Raw genomic sequence first — 21,587 nt, forward strand, 5'->3', positions numbered from 1 at the left:
ACCTGTGATAAAACCATTTAATTTTATTTATTATAATATATTTTCATTTACTATTAAAAAAGGTATAATGGTATTCTAAAAAAAAAATCAATTAAACATAAAATATTTGGTAAATTTTTGATGCATGAATGTCCACCAGATTTAGTTGCATCTTTTATAGAAATTTAATTTGTTTAATTAGGTAATTGTGTTGATATAGTACTTTGAAAACATTAATTTAGAAGAAATTTATGGCAATAATAATAATAGTTTCCTTAGGTACCAAAATCTGAACAAGAGCTTAGTCATGATTTTCAATCTTATGTTACATGATGCAAGTAACAACTTCACACTGAGATTTATTTCCATAATTGCATGATATTACATAAATTAAGCCCTTAATATATATATATACACACACATATACATCACTCCCTCAATATCTCACATAAAATCAAGAAAAATATATAATTTGCCAATGGTTATCATACTCGAAGATCCTTCAGAAGTAGTTTCAACCAAATCGGCAGACATGGCAGGCTCAGTCCCACAGCAAAAGCCGAGTTCCGTTGTGCTCGATTTGAAGCTCTCGAACCATGATGACGACGGTGATGATAATGGAGGAGCCAAGCTGCGACGCGAATCGAAGATCGAACTCGATCTTTTCACCCCGAGGAACCCGACTAATTCTTCACAACATGATGGTGATCATCATGACAAAAGCAAGGTTTTCTCATGCAACTTTTGTAAGAGAGTTTTCTCAACATCACAAGCCTTAGGGGGACACCAAAACGCCCACAAACAAGAACGTGCCTTAGCCAAAAGGCGCCACCAAGGGCTCATGGAAGTGAACCCGTCTCGCACTTTTGGCACCCCAAACTTTCCCTACTATCCATTTTCGACCTTTCCTTCGACACCTTTTCAAGGATCTTACAACAGATCACCCCTTTCTGTTCGATACGAATCAATGGTTCGTAAACCGACGCATCCATGGCCATCGATGCCATCGTCGTTGTCCCAACCGTATCATGTTCCCCATGGTTGGTCTTCATCTAGGCAAGCCTTAATGAGTCTTATACAGCCAAATTTAAGCTTTAACAATGGAGGGTTGGGAATCCCGGGGGCTTCGACTAGTGCAACTCTAGGATTGGGTCAAGCCAATGTTGCAATGAATAGGGTTTCTGAAGGAAGTGATAATCAGTGCAAGGATGGTGCAGGAATGGATTTGTCCCTTAAGCTTTAATTGCAGTTTTTATTTTAATTGTTCTAGTTTATTGTTGTAATTGTGGGTGTGTATTTACAGTTTAAATTTATATGTGTTAATGTTTTTATGAAATTCAAATTATTATTAATGGAATTTATATATTTTCCTTATTAATTTTGATATTGATGAAATTTCCATATACATTTTGAGAAAGACATTAAGTTGATCATTAAGATTATTGCATACCATTCATGAAGTGTCGATATGGACGTAGAATATGGTTGGACATCATATGGGTATTGCGATACTGTAATATGTAAAATTAAGAGAAAAAAAAACAGAATATGATGTTGTAAAAATAAAACCATTAGAATATCTTAAATATATTTTAATTTATTCAATTTCATATATATACAATGAATTTTATTTTTATGTTTCATAACAAAATTCTTCTAATTTAAACCATTTTAAGAAATAAATTTCTTATTATTAGTGTGGGGTGTGGCTCGTATTTTCGCCCAAACAGACAGTGATGTCATAACGAGAAGTTTCCCGACGTTGCGATGACGAACAACGTCGTGACGACGCGAATGAGGATGTGACAACATGTTCCCACATAAATTGAGTTTCTTCTCCCAATTAAGCTCTGATTACTTTAAGGATATTTTAGTATAATTAGAACTCTATTATTAGATCATTTAAAGGAGCTATTGTATCCCTATTTTGAGAGGGCAATTAAATATGTAGTACTATAGGGCTTCTCTATTGGGGCAACAGTATGTAGTCGTAGATGAGTTTTAGTGAGAGTTTTTGTGGTAACTATGGAGATAATTTTGTTCCCGAGTTAGAACTTTATTTTTGGGATTTAGGTTTGTGCGTTTAGTACATTTAGGTTTATTTTATCCATATTGTAGTCTCGTTTGTTTACTCATTTAGTAAAAAGTCAAAGCCTTATTTGCTCATGGTTTTTATCCTCTTTGGAGGAAATTTTCACATAAAATTTGTATTCGATCTTCTCTACCTTTTTTATTCTGTTATTTATACGGGTTGATCCCCGACAATTAATTTTGATTTTAGATAAAATGTTTTATGAAAATAGTTGATATCTTAAATTTTAAATTTAAATAGTTATAACTTATTGGAAAAAATCTATGTTAGAATTTTAATTTATTAAAAATAATTAGAATTGATCTTTTATTTTAAAGTTTCATCTTTGATCTCTTTTTTTTGAAAATCGCCACGACTCTAATGCGAGGAGTGTTCAAAAAAAAAAAAAAATCCACACAATCAACATTCGATAATATTAGCATTTAAGTAATAAATCTCTTGACTGAAATGAGTTCATTCATATTCAATATTAAAATTCACCTCCATGGTAGTATAATATGGGATGAATTTAAATTTGTATCCTATAAAAAAAGTGCCCAAAATCATAAAATATATAAGAAATAACTCAAATTTGATTTCTAAAATGATGTTAGAAAATAGAATCATAAAATCCGAAAGAATTAATAATGATTTTTTTTAATTTTTATTAAAATACAAATGCTTAGATAGATTTAAATCAGTTTGGTTTCTCCATGAAAAAAAATATTTTACAGATTTTATATACTTTTTGAATTATTTTCATTAACCAATATATAACAATTTATTTTTATAATACGAAAAAAATAAAAATAAAAAAATAACTAAATAAATATAAAATTCAATTCAAATAATAACAATCTTTTTTTTTAAAACCAAAAATTAGAATAATAAAACCAAGATGAATCGAATTTAATAAAATTTAATCAAAATTAAATCAATTAAATGGTGTGAATTAAGTTTGTATTGTATTATATAATGCTATTCTTATATAAGTCGTTTATAATATATAAAAAGTTAAATCTAGAATAATGTATAATACCATAATTTAAGCATTACAAAATTGTTAGGTTGCTTATATTTAAAATTGTAATAGAAATTTTTTTATACAAAATTATTAAAAATAATTTAAATATTTTTAAAAAAATTATATGAACGGATTTAAAATAAGTGCAATTTTAGTTATTTATAAATATCGATAAAATTGGACAAAATTTTAAGCTTATATTTTGAATCAAATTAAATTTAAATAAATATAAAATATGTTAATATCATGTTTAAATCTGACCTGATTCATGGGCCGGGCTTCTCACCCAAGCCCGAAAGCCCACTCAAAATTTGAAAAGATTTGGATAAAAATATTAGGCTCGAAAATGGGTTTCGACAAAAAAAATTATGCCCGTTTAAGATATGAATTAGGCTCGAGCTTGAATGTTCAAGGCTCGAGCCTAGACCGGCCCGACCCATTTTAAGTTCATAATACTTTATATTATGTTATTTTTTTTTCATATATTATGCAGTTTAAAACACATTAAAAAATAAGACTATACTAAATATATAATACTACTCTAATGTAAATATTAAAATAATGTTAAGTTGACTATATACAAAATTTTAATAAATAAAAAATGTATGAAATTATTAAATATTAAAAAAACAATATAAATATTTTTTTAAAAAAAATTTAAAAATAATATGAGTGGATCTAAAATTAGTTTTAATTAATCTTTTACAAATATGAGTGAGTTTGAATAAAAATTCAAGCTCAAATTTCAAGTAGAACTGAGAATGAATAAATATAATATATATTAATATTATGCTTAGACCCGATCTGACTTATGGGTACTCCAAGTGGCACCGATAGATTTTCGATTTTTTTAAATAATTTATGCCCTAAGATTTAACTGGATAAAAGAATCTATTGAAACTTGGGCCATTACGGGCCATTAGGGTTTGACGGACCCTCTTGTTAGTAAAAGGGTTGGGGGGCCTGACTCTGTGGCGCCGCCTCCTTCTCCATCCATCTCATTCTTCTATATATCTTTTAAAACCCTATATCGATTTTCATTCATGGGTTATTTCTTGTTTGTTTCTGGTGCAAAGAATGTCTTCACAAAAATTTAGCAGAGTTTTTAGTTGTTGTTTTTCTCTTCTTCTTTTTTTGGTTGGATATGCTTTTTGTTTTTGCCTATGATGGTATTAAATATACTTTGAGAGATGTTTTCTCTTTGAAATAATTCTAATCTGAGGCAAAGAAGTAGCCCAAATTCTTTTATGTGCTTGTTTCTTTCCATATGTAACTAGCATAAATTTTGTAGACTGATATCTGTATGCCCTTGTTTGGGTGATTGGTAACTCACTCTTCCTGTGAATCTATGTTTCTATTCTTCTCGAAGTACTCTGCAGTTTTACATGAATTTTGCCTATGAAATCTCAGCTTTAAGCTGTTTTTTTTTTGGGTTTAAGATCTTACAAAGTTATCTAGTGCTTCGACTAAATTTGAAGCTGAGTTTTGTTTACTATAGGGAGGTAAGGTTTTCTTCTTTTAGCTTCGTTTTTTAACCAAACGTCGAACTCTGTTGATAGTAACTTTAAACTGGTTTACGCTTGTGAAAAAAATGGTCTCTGTACCTTATAGATTTATGTTTTCTTGATTGCCACTGATTGTTTTAGAGTCTAGAGTTGCAATGATTTTGTCTCATTAATTTTTTTTCCAAATTTCTTGATTTTCCTTTAAAATCTGGTTGTTCTCTATAATAAATTGTGCAAGTGACGATAAAGATAGACAGGGACATCAGTACCCATTGGAGGATGATGAGTTGTCTAAAATGGGAATCTCTCTGATGCACAAAACTAATTGGTTTTATTTCATGCATGAGTTTCTTTTTCATGATTTGATAAAATTTGTACAAAATTTTAGATGAAAGGTTTCTAAGGAGTATTTTGGTGTATGCACAAAACTAATCCTTGTTTACTATAGGGAGGTAAGGTTTTCTTCTTTTAGCTTCGTTTTTTAACCAAACGTCGAACTCTGTTGATAGTAACTTTAAACTGGTTTACGCTTGTGAAAAAAATGGTCTCTGTACCTTATAGATCTATGTTTTCTTGATTGCCACTGATTGTTTTAGAGTCTAGAGTTGCAATGATTTTGTCTCATTAATTTTTTTTTCCAAATTTCTTGTTTTTCCTTTAAAATCTGGTTGTTCTCTATAATAAATTGTGCAAGTGACGATAAAGATAGACAGGGACATCAGTACCCATTGGAGGATGATGAGTTGTCTAAAATGGGAATCTCTCTGATGCACAAAACTAATTGGTTTTATTTCATGCATGAGTTTCTTTTTCATGATTTGATAAAATTTATACAAAATTTTAGATGAAAGGTTTCTAAGGAGTATTTTGGTGTATGCTTAATCCATTAATCCTTGTTTTAAGTTTGAAAGACTCATGTTTGTCTATGATGCATCTTAATGCACGTATTATCAGATCAAATAATGATGATATCTCATTATTGTCACTACCTCTGAGACAAACCATATGTCAGATTTATTACTACTAATTCCTCCCTTTGCAAGTCTAGATTTTTGGGTTTTGAATTGTAGTTTCAACGAAGGGATTTTTCACTTCATTGAATATGGATTTCTTTTGTTCTGTAGGTTTTGCACTTCATCGAATATGGATTTTGCAATTCTTTATTGAGTCTATAGGTTTTGTGCTTTGTATATTTTGCTGTAGTTGACTACTTTTTTGCTACTGCAGCTTGAAATGCCTACTGGTTCAGCGGAGTTGTCTTTTGTGGTTGAAATGCCTAATGATTATTATAAAGAACGGAGATTTGAATGGTGCTTCTTGTTGCAGCTTGATGATTTATTGAGCTCCAAAGGGCATTGCATGTGATAAACAATTTTATATCAAATATGAAGGCATAAATACAAGCTGTTTTTCTTTATGTATCATGTTACAATTTATACTATTAAAGAACTCTGATCGAATTAGTTGCATTGGGTTAAGCAATTAATTAGTCAATCTATATTAAGTAGGAAGTAATACCCTAACTTGATTTTCCTTTGGCTCCCTCCTTCTTGTCCATCCATCCCATTCTTCTATAACTCTAGTAAAATCTTAACTCTGTTAAACAATTGTATTCATATTTCACAAAATTTAACAGAGTTTGTAGTTGATAATTTTTTCCGTTTATGTTTTTGTTTATTCTATTTTTTGATAAATTGTTTATGCTAATTTTGTTTTGCCTATGATGGTATTAAATATACTTTGAGAGATGTTTTCTCTTTGAAATAAATCTAATCTGAGGCAAAAAAGGAAATCCCAATTCTTGTGTGCTTGATTTTACATTTGGGTTTTGTTATTGATTCTGCTTATTTGTATGGATGTTCATATGTAACTACCAAAATCAGTAAGCCCTTCGTGCCACTGATTTGGAGTCTGGAATTGTAGTTTTTTAATTTCATTAATTGTTTCTAAATGTCTTGATTTTCCATTCAAACCTTGTTGGTTTCTCTTAGAAATTTATGCAAGTGACTATAAAAATAGACAGGGACATCAGCACCCATTGGAGGATGATGAGTTGTCTAAAATGGGAATCTCTCTGATGCACAAAACTAATTGGTTTTATTTCATGCATGAGTTCTTTTTCATGATTTCATAAATTTTATACAAAATATTAGATGAACGGTTTTGAAGGTGTGTTTTTTTGTATGTTTAATTCATCAATCATTGTTTTAAGCTTGAAAGACTCAGGTTTGTCAATGATGCATCTTAATGCACGTATTATCAGATCAAATAATGATGATATCTGATAATTGTCACTACCTCTGAGACAGACCGTATGATATGTCTATCGAATTTTGCTTTAATTTGGATTGTTTCATAAGCAAATTTTATACTTAATGATTGTCACTTCTTTATGTTGATGGTGTTAAATGTACTTTTGGTTGAATTCAGTAGCATTCTTTGAGGCTTTTCTACAATTTGTTTCTCACTTACACTTGTGTGGAGTAGGGTTATGTACCTATCTTAATTCTGGTAATCATATCTTTGTACTTGTAAGCAAATGCTCATTGATGTTGTGCTGGCATGTTCAATTGGTGTAGCTGCTGTTTTCTTCTTTGCCGTCCTATAATATCTACATATTTTGCTGAAGTTCATCTTAGATTATAAGAATCAATTGCCAGTGAGGATATCTATGACAAATACCATCTTTCGGGACTGAATTGCTCTTCGAGCTTTGATGTCCGGCTGCAAATCTGAGGCATTTGTGCTGCATATAATGCTAGCATGTAGGGTAATAGAAAACCATAAATAGTTTAGCATTTTGTTGGGAAACGTAGTATGTTTAATATATTCATTGTAATTATTGTTTCATCAAATTTGAAGGTTCTTACAAATATTGTCTTCGGTTGCACCATCTCAATAACTTGGTTGATGCTAATATCTTAGCATGCATTTTTGTGCTGTGCAGCTTCTGCTTGTTAAGTCGTAGGCTTACAAAAGTTGTATGACATTTGATTTTCAGCTTTATCAGTTTTGGACGTCATGATGTTTATTAGCCTTGGATATCATACTACCTTATAGCTGGTTTGTTCTATTGGAAAAAGGATCTCTCTATGTTAAAATCTATGTTTTTCTTGGGTGACACCAACTGATTTATAGTCTAGAAATTCAATGATTTAGTTTTCCACTGAAATCTTGTTAAAAATATGTGCAAGTGACGATAAAAATAGACAGGGACATCAGTACCCATTGGAGGATGATGAGTTGTCTAAAATGGGAATCTCTCTGATGCACATAAAGAATTCATTCGGAAGCATGTATTTCTTTTCATGCTTTGATAATTGTTATACAAAATTTTAGATGGAATCAGATTATTGTCTCTTTAAGTAGTTTTCTGTCACATGCTAATGCTAATAATTTTTGTTTAAATCTTGATTAGCTGGTTTGTCGATGCATCCTAATGCACGTACCAGCACAGACCATTTGATGCGTATTTAATTTGCTTTAATTGTGTCATACATAATCAAATTTAGCACCTCATGGTTCTTTGATTTTGGTGATGGTGTTAAATTTTTACTTGAGTTAATTCTGTAACTGTCTTTGAAGCTCTTTGACCATGTATGCCAAACTTTTTGCCACTAAAATTGCTGACTTTGCAGTTTCGATTTTTGGTCATGTTAGCCAGTATTTGTTCCAGGGGCAGCGTGTAGATGTACTTCTTCCCTAAAGTTGTAATTTATTTAAGAATAGGGCACGTTTGGTTCGCTCTATTAGAATAGAGGCGTAATGGAATGGAGGTGTAATAGTAAATCAATTGTTTGGTTGAATGTAATGGAATAGAGGCGTAATAGTATTATTGTGTTTAGTTGAATGGAATAGATGTGTAATAGTATAATGAAAAAAATTAAAATGATTAGAATATATTAGCATAAATTTATTTGGGTAAATGATTATTGTTATTGTTATTTAAAATTTAATAAGATTATTAATATTAATATTAATAATAAATAATTTAATTATATTTAAATATAATAATTATTAAATATATTATAATTAAAATATATAATTTAATAAAATTATTAAATTTATTTAAATTATAATATATGATATTATAAAATATAATTTAACATAATTATTATTAAATATATTATAATTAAAATATATGATTTAATAAATTTATTAATAATTAATATTCTTATATAAATTTACTCAAATTATAATATATGATACTATAAAATATAATTTAATATAATTATTATTAAATATATTATAATTAAAATATATAATTTAATAAAATTCTTAATAATTAATATTCTTATATGAATTTACTCAAATAAGATAATTTAATATAATTATTATTAAATATATTATAATTAAAATATATAATTTAATAAAATTATTAATAATCAATATGCATATATGAATTTACTAAAATTATAATATATGATGCTATAAAATATAATTTGAAATAATTAATATTAAATATATTTTAATTAATATTAAATAATTAATGTTGACAAATGTTTGTTCTCATCTTGGTTACCATCAACATGCCCTTCATCTTCTAACTAATTGCCAGAATACCACTATAAACAATAATTGCAGTCCTTCAATTCAGAAATGAAAATTTCTCCAGATAAATGATTTCCTCATAATACATTCTTTCTTTTTTTTTTTTTTATCTGCAAAATTCATGGTGGGTAAACTCTATATATTGTTTTTTATGGGTTTTTGAACATGGCTTTTCCAACTATAGCACTCGGATTTTGCATCTTCATCATCTTCCATGCTCTCACACCATGTAGTGGAGGTCCCTCCGGTGTTTGTGGCTAACTGGAGAGGCCCTTAAGGGAACCCGACTGCGAACTGCTCCCTTTCGAGGATTCTCCAAACTGATCTTGACACATTCATGCATGACCACCACCCAAAACAAGGCTTGATTGATTTGCAAGAGTTGTTGTTGTGGTAGCTGGAAATCTTCGTGTGTGTAGCCGGTCTTTTTGGAAATCAGGGAAGTTCTTACATCAATAATTGATATCAAAACTAGTTATACATGTATAATTCAAACACATATTGAAAAACATTTGCTAGACTCTAATCTATATTTTCCATCAGATCAAGTGCAAATCCAGTCTTTCCATTGACCAAACTTCTTAATTCTAATCTAGCAGGATAATAAACAATCCAAGAACAACAAAATCAAATTCGAAACCAGCTAAGTATATGTCTAACTCTCATTCTGGAAATCATGATGTGCGATTACATTACAATAACTAATAGCAATAAGCAAATAACCATTTGATGATTGCTCACTAATAGCATCTAGATGTCAAATTATCAATGTAAACGAAGAATCAGTAAACTTAAACAGACGGGACTGGTGAAATATAAATGAAAACAATGTCCAATGGGTTCTTTTCTAAAAAGTGAAAACAGATGATACATGATATCTGGTAGTTTGAATCATTTTACAGAAAACTTAAAATTGAAATCAATTATGGAATGCGTTACATTCAAAATAACAATAAACAAAATATGGATATAACACTAGCTACAAAAGTAATTTAACAATATCATGTGGTAACAAGTTCACCTGAAAGTGAGATATGAAAGATATGCCCAAATGAAATCATTTATGGCATGAGTTACATTCAAAATAACAATAACAAAAGATGGATATAACACTAACTACAAAAGTAATTTAACAATATCATGTAGTAACAAGTTCACATGAAAGTGCAATATGAAAGACATGCCATTTTCTGAAAACTGACATGACCAGGCTTCAAGCTTATCATACTCTCATTTGTATCCCACATATTTCTAGTACAATATCATTAAACATAATGCAAAGTAAATAAACAAAGCAGCTTACTATGAACTGGGAATAGACACCTAAGTAACAGGGAAAGGAAAGTAAAAAGCAGAAAGCCACAAAGATAACAAGGCATATCGCTGCTTTGCGGTCCCATGATGGAAACCACAGCATATGACAGACCGCATTCATAAAGTTTCACTTCCTTGATAAAACTTTCGATTCCAGTATCATTGAATGAACCATCTCCATCAATAAGTTGAACTGAACAACATTCATCGCTTGTCGCGGAGAAATCAAATGTTCATAGCATGTCAAGGTAAAGCGAGAAAGCATCCATAATGCACAGAACTAAACCGCCCTATTCATTTTTCCTTATTAATTTAAAATTAAATTCTCTATATCAATTAATCAAGGACATTTTAGGTATACCTCAACTGAAACAAAGTCTATTTATCTTTTGATAGAGAATTTTGACGTACTCAATAGCTTTAATAGCTGGTAATTCAAATTCCAGTTCTTTGTTTTTTTATTTTCCTTAGCTTCCTCAACAACCAGACATGCCATAAACATGAAATTCATCCCCGGTCCCGATCCAAACATCACAACGAATTGCAGATTTACACTACTAAAAGGAACTTTAGAAATCTAAAAAACAGTATTCAAACCCAAATTTCCACCAAAAGAAAAAAAAAACCCCCCCGCATCGCACCCTAAATAATAATAAGAAAAAGAAGAAAAAAAACCAACAAAATTATTAAGGCGGCGCTGCTTGCTCAGCCGCTTTCTTTTGCCATTACTTTACAGAAATTAAACAAATAAACCGCAAAACTAATTGAGTAATGAAAGGAAGAAACGGATCACTGAATAAGCTATAAATAGTGAGGAACAAAAATGCAAAAAAGAGAAAAAAAATAGATTAGGATGAAACGATTCGAGGGTTTACCCATTGAATCTTATTTGAAATTGAAAGCTCGGAAGATGATGAGATCGGCTGCGATGAAAGACAGATAAGAGAAATAGAAAAACAAAGATAGATTTTGCTGATTTCAATTTTACAGAAATAAAAGTTGCAACATAAACATCTAAAGCTACAATTTTGCACCAGTTAACACTCTGCCATGAATTGATACCGAAAAACGAGTGTTGAATTATAGTATAAAACTACAGGGAGAAAAATTAAAACAGAGAAAGCTGAAGACAATGTTGAAGCAAAGATTTATACCTGAAATCGGCCTCCAATGAAGACAATGTTGAGGATTTGTTATGAAAGCAGAAGAAATGAGGACAGATCTACAATACCGATGGAAGAAGAAGCAAATATCTATGAGTGCAGAAAAAGGAAAGGAAAATAAGAAATAGGTAAGGATTCTCTAATCGGAGCTGGATGGGGGAATATCTATTACGGGACCGGGTGTATTAGAGAAGGAACAAATTTGAGACGTAATGGTAATACAATCAACCAAACAACGGATTAAAGAGGGATTAATGGGGCCGACCGATTAGGGGTGTATAGCCAATACACCCAACCAAACATGCTGTCAGTGTCCAATCAGGGGCTGAATAGCCTGCCTTGGCTCATGATCTTCGTTTACAAATATGGGGTTATGCTTTACTTTGATTGTGCATCATGTTCTTATGTAACCTGATTGTTGTTAAGATCTAAGGATGCATTTTGTGCTGTGCTTAGTTCTAGTAAGTTTACATCAATTTTACGACTGTGGTTTATGAATTGATGTTTATTGGATACTTATTAATTGATATTCATACGAATACTAAATCCAAGTAATTACTACGCTAGAATTTACTAATCAAAACATTAAGTTCATCACAAAGACCTTGAAGCAACACAAAAAGTCTCATCGCATGTGTAAGTAGAGCTTGGGCAACTGAGTCACAAGCTCCTTTATCTTGAAGCTATTTGGATAAACTAATATATGTCCGTCGTTATTTGTTTGCCATGAGAGCCAAGTAATTCTTTCATCTCACCAAGTCGACCTTGGGTGAATATTCCTACCCAAAAAACTATACCCTTTTTTCAAGCTTTACACACTGCATTCATCGGCCTTGAACAGCCCTTAGTAAAATTGGAATAGTCAAATCGGTTTGGTAATTGAGTTGTTGGTTCAGTGGAGTTTTAGTTTAATCCCAGATGAGTTCTTTTAAAGCTCCTTGCGATGAGCCCCAACAAGAATCAACACATCATTAGTAAAAGAATAGAAGTGAGACAGCTAGAGTCTTCGGATCAATCAAAATGCCAAGAAGGACCGACTCGAATTGCATTTGCAATTACGGTGGAGAGGTCATCTGCACAAAGTAAGAACGTATAAAAGAGATATCAGATTACCTCGTGTGAGTCTCACTGAACGGCGACTCACATTACATGATTTTAAATTTTAAGAGATTAGAAATATATTAAAGAAAAAGAAAAAATGTTGTGTTAAAAAATAATTTGCTTTATAATATAGTTTTAAAACAGGAATAACATAATTTTTGGCTTTTGCACTTTGTAATAATGATTTTTAAATTTGAATTCTATCAAGATTTGATGATCGGACTATTGCTATTGTAATATGATTGGATTAGTTGGTTGAACCAATTAAAATGGTAATCGACCGATATATTGATTTAATAGAAAAGGTTGAACCAATTGAATCAGAAATTGTTCAAAATCAATAAAAATGGGACAAAAAAATAATAGTTCAACGAGTTGAATTGATTTAATAAAATTTTGTGATTTTAAATTTTTATTATTTAATTAATTATTATTGGTCTAATAATTGAGCCAATTAAACAAATTGAATAGGAACCAGTGGTTTGACTGATTCAATTATTGGTTAAATTATTAGAGCACCATATGTGATATTCTAAAATTGTATCACGTTAAAATTTTATAAATTTTTTTCAATTTTCAAGTGATGATGTGACATAATATTAGAATGTCACATCATTAAATAATTATATTTATCAAGTTTAAGTCTCAAAATGAATCTACTTGCCAAATGCAAGTATCAAAATGAAAAAAATACATATGTTAAAACGGACTTAATTACCAAATTCTGTGTCAATATTATTACTTTTACCTTAAAAAATTATTGTTATACTTTCCAAAAAGGAAATTATATCTTAAAACAATTTTTTTTATGTTATTATATGCGATTTTAATTGTCAAACGCACGATATTAACCAAGAATTAGGATACTCACTCAAGTTTAAAGACTTGATTGATATTTAATTAAGATTGAAGAAATTTTATAATGTAAATATTAAAAATATATATTATTTTGACTATATGTAAAAATGTAATAAATAAACTATTAAATAAAATAATATTAACATGAAACAGCCTTAATGAATTTATATTATAAATAATGACATTTTTAAGTAAATGTGAAATTCATGTTTGAAACAAAACTTTGTAATAATGTATAGTATTACAATATACATAAACTTAGCCTGAATCTACCTTAAATTTCAAAGGAAATATATGTACCTAGTAAACAAAAGAGTAAATCCAGAATCTATGATTTACAAACAACTATTTGGTCGAACTAAATCAAATACTTTCCCCACTACGTTACAACAAAATGATTGAGCATCTTTATCCAAATATGTCAAATTTACATTCCGCAAGCTTATTTCGGTACATGGATTCTTGGGACTACAATCAAATTTTATAGCTATAGGTGTCGATGATGTTCCTCTTATATTCTCATACCTGATATCTTTAATCTTTATTCCTGAAACCTATAATTATCAAATGAAAAACAAACAATAAAGAAAGTAAAGAAATTAAGCAAAATACAAAAAAAGAAAACAATCCAGTGATACTAGATAATTATTTAAAGTAGTAGTCATGGTAATTTTGTTATACCTGACCCGGACAATTTTCGCTGTGAGGGCAATAATTTTGATCAATCACAATAGGGTTTTGAACATTTCTCATCACGGAATCTATAAATCGAACCCCTTGAACAAATCCGCTACTTGGCCTAGCCCATGATTTGATTCTCAATCCGTTTTGGGTGCCAGAAAAGATTGTCTTCTTCACTGTAACATTTTGGACCCCTTCCTCTTCCAAATCCTTTGCTAAACTTCCAATGCTGAAAAGTTCCAATTAACACAAACCGATATTAGTAAGTGAATAAAAAACACATTGCTTCATTAGTGAAAGTAACAAAGGAGTTTGATATATCAAACCTAATGCCATGACCGGGACCACAAGTGACTTGCTCGATCCATAAATTTTTTGTGCCGGGGCCAATCGAGATGCAGTCGTCTCCGGTTTTAATGGAGCTATTAAATATTTCCACATTTGTCGACAATTGGACATGGATGCCATCAGTATTGGGGCTATCACCGGCTGCAATAATCTTAACTCCTTGGATTTGCACATTTTGGCATCCATTAACCGCAATGTGAAACATTTGGCTATTTAAAGACGTTAACCCATTGATCGTGATGTTGTTTGAATTGGTAAATCGCAATGTCTGTTTTTACACAAAAATAAACATTAGTAAATAAATATTACAAACCATTTGTTGCAATAATGATAAAATATTATAGTTTACTTTCTAGCTCGGAATTAAGGTACAGATTGAGACATCCATGCTTGCAATACATTCCAAATTGGCTCAAAAAAATTTTCAAATCTGGTTCAGTCATTGTCAAGCCGAGCTTATGCTCAAATTTGAGCTAAACTTCGAACTTCAAGTTCAACTTAGCCGAGCTTATGTTCAAATTTGACTTAAACTTCGAACTTCAAATAAGAAGTTTGAGCTCGACTAAATTCAATTACTCTACTCAGAATCGTATAAGAAAAGAAAAGAATGGAAATATATACCGTGGTTCCAAGAGGACATGAGTTAGAGCTGGAAGCCTTGCAAGCCCAAAGAGAGGGTCCTTTAGCATCAAATGCACCTTGACCAATTATAGAGACTCCGCTCACTCTTTCAAAGCTAACCCAATTTTCCCATTTTCTCAGCACTCCATAATCCGAAGGAGCCACAATGGTACCATCGATTCTTATGATGATCTGAGGGCTTTTGCATTGGCCTTTAAAAGCCAATGAACCCACCAAATACCGCCCTTTCGGCACATATATGAAGGTCGAGTCTGCCGTGCTACAGGCTGCATTCCATGCCTTGAGGAAACTGTCGGTCGAATCGGTTCGACCAATGGGGTTAGCGCCGAAGTTCAAAACATTAAAATTCGTCATTGCAGATGTGGAACTTATACTTAACATAACGAAAACAATCACAATGACTCCATGGAAATTACAACCAGAAAGCTTCATGGTTTTAAACAATAAGTGTTTGGGTTGAGAGAAAAACTGAAACAAGTGTGAGAAAATTCAGAGAACAAGATGGAAGTGTTTATTAGATGATTGGTGCATGAGAAAAGTTTTAAGAGAAAGTGGGATATTAATACAGAAGTGTAGGGTGTTTTTTTTGTAAAAGAAAAAAGACATGAAAGGATGGATTAGTATAAATGTCAAAAGCGTAGGATTGAAGAAAGCTGCCATGGCGTCCTAAGGCTACCATTTAGAGTATTTTGTATGAAATACAGTGTACATTGAACAGTTTGCTTGGCTTCCAATTCACCAGCGATTTCAAATATGTTAAAACGATAGATTTGAGGATCATCAGCGCAGTCGATTTGCATCCTAATCAAATAAATTAAAGGAATTTCCTATGAATGTGAACGTGAACGTGATATGCACAAATCATGTTTGATATGCTATTTTGAGATTCTCATGGTATTAATGCAAATTTTTTTTTAATATTTATTAAGTTAAAATATGTAATGGTTAACTATACTCGTCATAAATTTAGAATTTAGTTTCTGCATTTTTACTTTTATTATTTTAATTCTTGTACTTTTTATATTTCAAAATTCAAGTCTAATTGTTAACGTTGTTAAATTTATTTTATTTAAATACTAGCTCATTAGAATGTCATTTTTTGGTTACATGGCTAACAAGTAATAATAATAAAATATGTTTGAGCGCATTCGAATCCACATCTTCTTACATTGGCAATAATAATTATGATGTCAACCAAGTTAAATCTCAATCGTCAAATTCTAATAATAGAGAAAGAGATGGTAAATACTAGAATTAAACTTAAACCATGGTGTACTAAATTGTTAAAGTTTTAATAGTACTAATGTGACAACTCGTGTCACGATTTTTGTATCCCATTGTTAACGTGGAATTTTTAAAAAAATATATGCACTTTCATACAATTTCAATACTTTTATATTTTTTTAAAGAAACTTTTATGATGTGTATTCCTACACAGATTGTCATGTCAATATCATTAAAATTTTGATAGTGTTGTAAGATTTGTTGGTAAAAAAGGTAAATTAACTAAAAGGTTAAATTATTCTAAAAATAAAAATTAAAGTCAATAAAAAATATGTTAAATGTTAAGAATTAAATTTTTTATTATCCTAAAAAAATATTTTCTTTTGATACAATGTCTATTTTTACATAAAACCTTTCTTAATTTTTAAAAGTACACTTAAACGTAATTAAATTCACATATTTATTACAATAAATATCGAAAACCCTAAAATTCTTACTCATTTGACCATCTCTCATATATTTCTTTAACCATGGTAAAAACTATTAGGAATGCATACTGTTTTGAGGCGTGCAGTGATGATGATGAATCAATTATTACTGCTCTAACAAAAGGGAAAAGCCTAAAATTACGGCACCACGTGAAAATTGTGATTAAATTTTATGTATATTTTGACACAGTATTTAAAATTATCTATAATATTCTTTTACCCTGTCAATAGGAAAATAATATATTTCATCGTACTCAAACTCACATCCTTTTACATTAACAACAATATCCATGCCAATCAAGTTAAGACTCAATCAACTAAAAATACTCTACTCTAATCATATATATACTAGAACAATATGAAATTATAATTTAGGAAACAATTTATACATTATCATTTGACATTTTAATAAGTTGACATGTGTATTGCATACTTTCCATAAAAAAAAACATACATAATTGTCTGTTCATGACATAAAAGAGAAATTTTGATACGATTAAGAAAAAGAAAGAAAAGAAATGAAGAGGAAATTTTTATTATAAATTTTTAATTATATTTTTAAAATTTCGTTTTAAATAAAATTTCAAATTACATTAATTGTTTTCATACACTTTTTTTAATTTTTATTTTTTTAAAAATTTGATATTTTAACAATTACATTTCTAATTTTTTAACTAATAAACTATATGTTAATTATTTTTGGATTAACATGTTTGCAATGAAAGGAGAATTAACTTAAAAATTTTCAAAATAGAAATTAAAAGTGAAATTAAAAGTGAGATTTTCAAAACAGTTAAATGTTTTTAACATATAGACAATATTAAATTTTTTTAAACAATTTTGTAGATTATTTTAACATATTTTTATAAACACTTTTATAAATAAAAATGTGAATTTTTTTTTAAAAAATTTAACATTGTCAATATTTTGAAAATGTTTTTAATTAATATGTCTAAAATTTTAAAAAGGAATTTTTACATTAAAATTTTAACTGAATTTTAAAAAAATAAATTAAAAAAAACATACTTAAAATAAATTTAATTTTTTTTAGAAATTATTGAAAAATTTAATTAAAATATTAAAAAGTGACTAAAATATGTTAAAGACATACTACAATTTGTTAACTGAAAATCTATAGAAAATTAAAATTATTAACATGATATTTTCAAATTATTTAAAACTATTTATATTTATAACTCTTTTCACAATAAAATAGTTTTTCTTCAAAATCTAATTTAAATTTTGAAAAAAAAAATATAAATGTATATAAAATATTACATAAATAATTAAATTTGGAATAAAATTTAAGTAGTTTATATATATTTTTATATAAAAACATTATTTTTTAAAAATTAAAACTAGTGAGTAATGGGTGAGAAATTATGAAGATAACGAGATATAATAGTAGTTTCGTGGAAGTTACACTCATATAATTCATTTTGGCAAGGGGAGTGCTACTTGCAAACTTAAGTACAAATGCATAGTTTGATCAATAAGGAGAGGGAGAGAAAAACACTTGTACTCTAGAGAAAGGTTAAGAAGTAGCATTCTTAATAGTATTCGTATCTGAGCCTCCAAGCCATGCTCTTCAATACACCCCAATGGTGGAGCAAACCTAAAAATCCTGCCAACTTTCTTAAGCTTAGCTCCACAACATTCTTAAAATGGACTAATTCTACAAGAAACAATATCTCCTGATACTACTATTGATAGAAGCATTAATGACCAAAAATGAGTAATCAAAATATTAGTATCATATCAATAAGATCTTTCTATTAGCTTAATCGTTAGCTTGGACATCCAATAGTACTCAAGTCCCAACTCAAATATGTCATGCAAGTTACTTAAAACATGTAGATCAAAATTTAATCATGCGTTCCTACTATATGGGCAAGTGAGATTTGACTTGTTAAAAAAACGTATAGTATCATTAAATTTATGAATGATATTTTTTTAATATGTCAAATTCAAACTATACATGTAATAAGTTCACACGTGTTTAAAACTTTATTCACATGTTTTAGAAATCCTTCGCGTCAAATCCGAGCTAGTGTTTTAATGCCCAAGTTGACGAAAAAATATAATCAATATGATATCGATACCTTGAGGACTCAATTAGAAAATTTCTAATTTGGGGACTAATTTAAAATATAAACCATAGCTTAAGGATATCTGAAAGAATTAACCCATAAAATAATTAAAATATAATACACAACATGACATGGAAAAATTATAAACATGAAACAAGTACACAAATGTAACAAAATTTTTATATAATAAATATGGTTAACATTTCAAAATTTATATATTATAAAAATTTTAAAATATTTTTCATATCCGTTTTACGGTCTATATTCAGAATTCGTGACTACTACTCTTAATAATGTCGTGTCCAAAATTTGAACCAATATATCCCTTAAAAATATAATATATCTTATATATCTTTGTTGAACCCAAAAATTACTTAAATTGGTTTATAGACATCTTATAACTTTGGAATTTGATTCCTAACATCAAATAACCTTTCTCTTTTCCCAAAACTATGGAAGTTGGAATGCGCCATTTCCGTAATAAACTCAAACCCAAATCCATACTTATTTCTAACTGGTATAATAACGTATTTAGTCCTCTATACTTACACATTCTATCAATTTAATCCTAATTTTAAATAATTCAATAAATTGAAACCTCCACATTTACAGGTTCTATCAATTATATATATATTTTCAAAATTAATCTAGTTGAGTTGGAATTGTTGGAGTAAATTAGTTTGCAAGCATATGAATGGAAACTTAATCAAACTTCAACATGACTTAGAGTTAAAAAGATTGCCATTTACTTAGGTGTTAAAAGATTACCAATTGTCACATGATTTGGAATACATTGGAGCGTAAGCATAGTTATAGTATTAAAGTATAAGAAGCAACAAATAAAATGGAGTAAACAAAAGGTTGATTATATATTTATAAAACAAAAGTTGATGGTAAGGTTGTGAAACAAGGGCTTATTTTATATTTAACAAAAAATTAATCCACTTTGAGTAATTAATCAATTTTACTTGTTTGTCAATTCCATACATGTAGACTAATGATTAAACAAATTGTTGACCTTATTAATAAATCATGTTCACCTTCATAATAAAGATTCCACCACCTTTTTTGACCATGAAATCATAATCCGCCGCACCAATAATGCTATAGATGTCGAAAAGTAGACGGTATCAATCATATATACGAGTGCATTTTTCGTTATGTAAATTTTAATTTATTTTATGTTTTTTTTTCATTCAATTTACATTTTAATAATTTGATTTCTATAAAAAATATTTTATTAATATGATCCTTAGATTTGTAATGATGACCGACTATATGATCATGTCTATCTCTTATACTGTTGATTACGTGACACTACGAGTCAAGAAGATAACCTTTAAATATACCCCAGAGCACAAAAAATATGGGATCTTCTTCCCTAAAAAAATCTAAGTATCAAACTCCTTCCTCTTTGCTCTTTGCCTGTTATAGGTAAACTAAATATCCTTTTATATCAACATTTCCTCTTTGTCATTCCTTGTTGAAATCTTATATCAACATTTGGTGTGATGAAAGTGAATAAAGAGAAAATGTAACACCCCACACCTGATTGGATTATCGAGTTTAAATGTGTAATGTCACATTATACGACCGAAACAACTCAAATTAATTCAACATAATTTTAATAGGTTTAATTCATATTTATCAACGTTTAAACTAATAAATCATTTAATAAAATCATACATAAGCATTTATAGTATATAATGATTTCATGGTCCTTTATGTTATTTAGCAGTAATAATTGTCTCATCATCACTAAAAACAATTGAGAAGATCGAAATCTGATTTTAACTATAGTGGTGAATTTGGTTTTGGTTATTATTTAATTTTATTTATTTCATATAAATTTTAATTTATAAGATAAAAATCGTAAATGTCCAACTCAAACTAAAATTTATATTTATTTTTTATAATTATTTTATAATATAAAAATAAATATTATATAAATTCATAAAAAAAACTTTAAAAAGAAAACAATTTTTTTAAAAATTTAATACACTGAATAGATTCAAATCAGTTGAATTTAGTTTGGTTATCTTTGATATTCAATATAGTTTTGGTTTGGACTTTTAAAAGTCAAAACATAAATCACAATTTTTTTTCAAGAATTGATCTAAACCAAACCATTATCACTTTAATTATCACAACAAGTTAAGTGAAGTTATTAGATTTTTAAAATAGGTTACAGTTATAGTATAATCAAAGTACAATACAAATATATATCCAAATAATTATAAGGATCAAATAATTATATATAGTACGAATGCATTGTCCAAGTAATCATGTAATATAATTAATTAACTAGATATGTCAGATTAAAGTTGACGAACTGAACTAACCAAATTAAAACTTATACATGACAGCAACATATGATGAGACTTGAAGATCCATGCATATAATTGCTCATGGTAGATCTTGAATTTGAGTATGCAAGACCTAGGGCCTCCGCTTTTTTCAACTATGCCAAAGCATGATTGGCAAGTAAAGCCATTCTAATTAATTTAAAAATTTATGTATTGTCGATTGAGTCTTAGGTCATTAGTAT

At 29.0% G+C, this 21,587-nt stretch overlaps 2 protein-coding genes, 2 long non-coding RNA genes and 9 other non-coding genes across 13 annotated transcripts; 11 read left to right on the plus strand and 2 right to left on the minus strand.

The window, feature by feature from the left end:
* Positions 1-457: 457 nt before the first annotated feature.
* Positions 458-1,222, plus strand: LOC121222098 (zinc finger protein 1). Its single transcript, XM_041102004.1, has one exon. It carries the CDS (start codon positions 458-460, stop codon positions 1,220-1,222), a length of 765 nt encoding a protein of 254 aa, XP_040957938.1.
* A 2,840-nt stretch (positions 1,223-4,062) lies between these two features.
* On the plus strand, positions 4,063-7,853 carry LOC107915188 (uncharacterized). Its single transcript, XR_001689222.2, has 2 exons — positions 4,063-4,576; positions 5,032-7,853. It is a non-coding gene; the product is annotated as an uncharacterized lncRNA (long non-coding RNA).
* LOC121222930 (small nucleolar RNA Z267) lies at positions 4,229-4,303 on the plus strand. Its single transcript, XR_005920300.1, has one exon. It is a non-coding gene; the product is annotated as a small nucleolar RNA Z267 (small nucleolar RNA).
* On the plus strand, positions 4,810-4,897 carry LOC121222934 (small nucleolar RNA R44/J54/Z268 family). Its single transcript, XR_005920304.1, has one exon. It is a non-coding gene; the product is annotated as a small nucleolar RNA R44/J54/Z268 family (small nucleolar RNA).
* On the plus strand, positions 5,266-5,353 carry LOC121222936 (small nucleolar RNA R44/J54/Z268 family). Its single transcript, XR_005920306.1, has one exon. It is a non-coding gene; the product is annotated as a small nucleolar RNA R44/J54/Z268 family (small nucleolar RNA).
* Positions 5,500-5,578, plus strand: LOC121222957 (small nucleolar RNA snoR122). The gene has a single exon (XR_005920327.1). It is a non-coding gene; the product is annotated as a small nucleolar RNA snoR122 (small nucleolar RNA).
* Positions 6,291-6,365, plus strand: LOC121222931 (small nucleolar RNA Z267). Its single transcript, XR_005920301.1, has one exon. It is a non-coding gene; the product is annotated as a small nucleolar RNA Z267 (small nucleolar RNA).
* On the plus strand, positions 6,576-6,663 carry LOC121222937 (small nucleolar RNA R44/J54/Z268 family). Its single transcript, XR_005920307.1, has one exon. It is a non-coding gene; the product is annotated as a small nucleolar RNA R44/J54/Z268 family (small nucleolar RNA).
* LOC121222956 (small nucleolar RNA snoR122) lies at positions 6,809-6,887 on the plus strand. Its single transcript, XR_005920326.1, has one exon. It is a non-coding gene; the product is annotated as a small nucleolar RNA snoR122 (small nucleolar RNA).
* Positions 7,233-7,320, plus strand: LOC121222685 (small nucleolar RNA SNORD96 family). Its single transcript, XR_005920045.1, has one exon. It is a non-coding gene; the product is annotated as a small nucleolar RNA SNORD96 family (small nucleolar RNA).
* Positions 7,766-7,853, plus strand: LOC121222933 (small nucleolar RNA R44/J54/Z268 family). Its single transcript, XR_005920303.1, has one exon. It is a non-coding gene; the product is annotated as a small nucleolar RNA R44/J54/Z268 family (small nucleolar RNA).
* Positions 7,854-9,171: 1,318 nt separating this feature from the next.
* LOC107915189 (uncharacterized) lies at positions 9,172-12,102 on the minus strand. The gene is made up of 3 exons (XR_001689224.2): positions 11,599-12,102; positions 11,320-11,367; positions 9,172-9,554 (listed from the first exon to the last, which is right to left on the minus strand). It is a non-coding gene; the product is annotated as an uncharacterized lncRNA (long non-coding RNA).
* A 1,709-nt stretch (positions 12,103-13,811) lies between these two features.
* Positions 13,812-15,745, minus strand: LOC107916022 (polygalacturonase). The gene is made up of 4 exons (XM_016845190.2): positions 15,217-15,745; positions 14,574-14,863; positions 14,248-14,476; positions 13,812-14,120 (listed from the first exon to the last, which is right to left on the minus strand). Exons 1-4 carry the CDS (start codon positions 15,667-15,669, stop codon positions 13,902-13,904), a joined length of 1,191 nt encoding a protein of 396 aa, XP_016700679.1. The 5' UTR covers positions 15,670-15,745; the 3' UTR covers positions 13,812-13,901.
* Between the last annotated feature and the right edge of the window lie 5,842 nt (positions 15,746-21,587).

Source organism: Gossypium hirsutum, chromosome D10 (assembly GCF_007990345.1).
Source record: "Gossypium hirsutum isolate 1008001.06 chromosome D10, Gossypium_hirsutum_v2.1, whole genome shotgun sequence".
Classification (NCBI taxonomy): domain Eukaryota; kingdom Viridiplantae; phylum Streptophyta; class Magnoliopsida; order Malvales; family Malvaceae; genus Gossypium; species Gossypium hirsutum.

Excerpts from the sequence above, each read along its gene's own strand:
- LOC121222098 (XM_041102004.1), top strand. The coding sequence starts at position 458 with ATGGTTATCATACTCGAAGATCCTTCAGAAGTAGTTTCAACCAAATCG.
- LOC107916022 (XM_016845190.2), bottom strand. The coding sequence starts at position 15,669 with ATGAAGCTTTCTGGTTGTAATTTCCATGGAGTCATTGTGATTGTTTTC. Across the intron at positions 14,864-15,216 it reads CATGTCCTCTTGGAACCACG|ACATTGCGATTTACCAATTC; the intron begins GTATATATTTCC and ends GTGTAAAAACAG. Across the intron at positions 14,477-14,573 it reads GGTCCCGGTCATGGCATTAG|CATTGGAAGTTTAGCAAAGG; the intron begins GTTTGATATATC and ends GGAACTTTTCAG.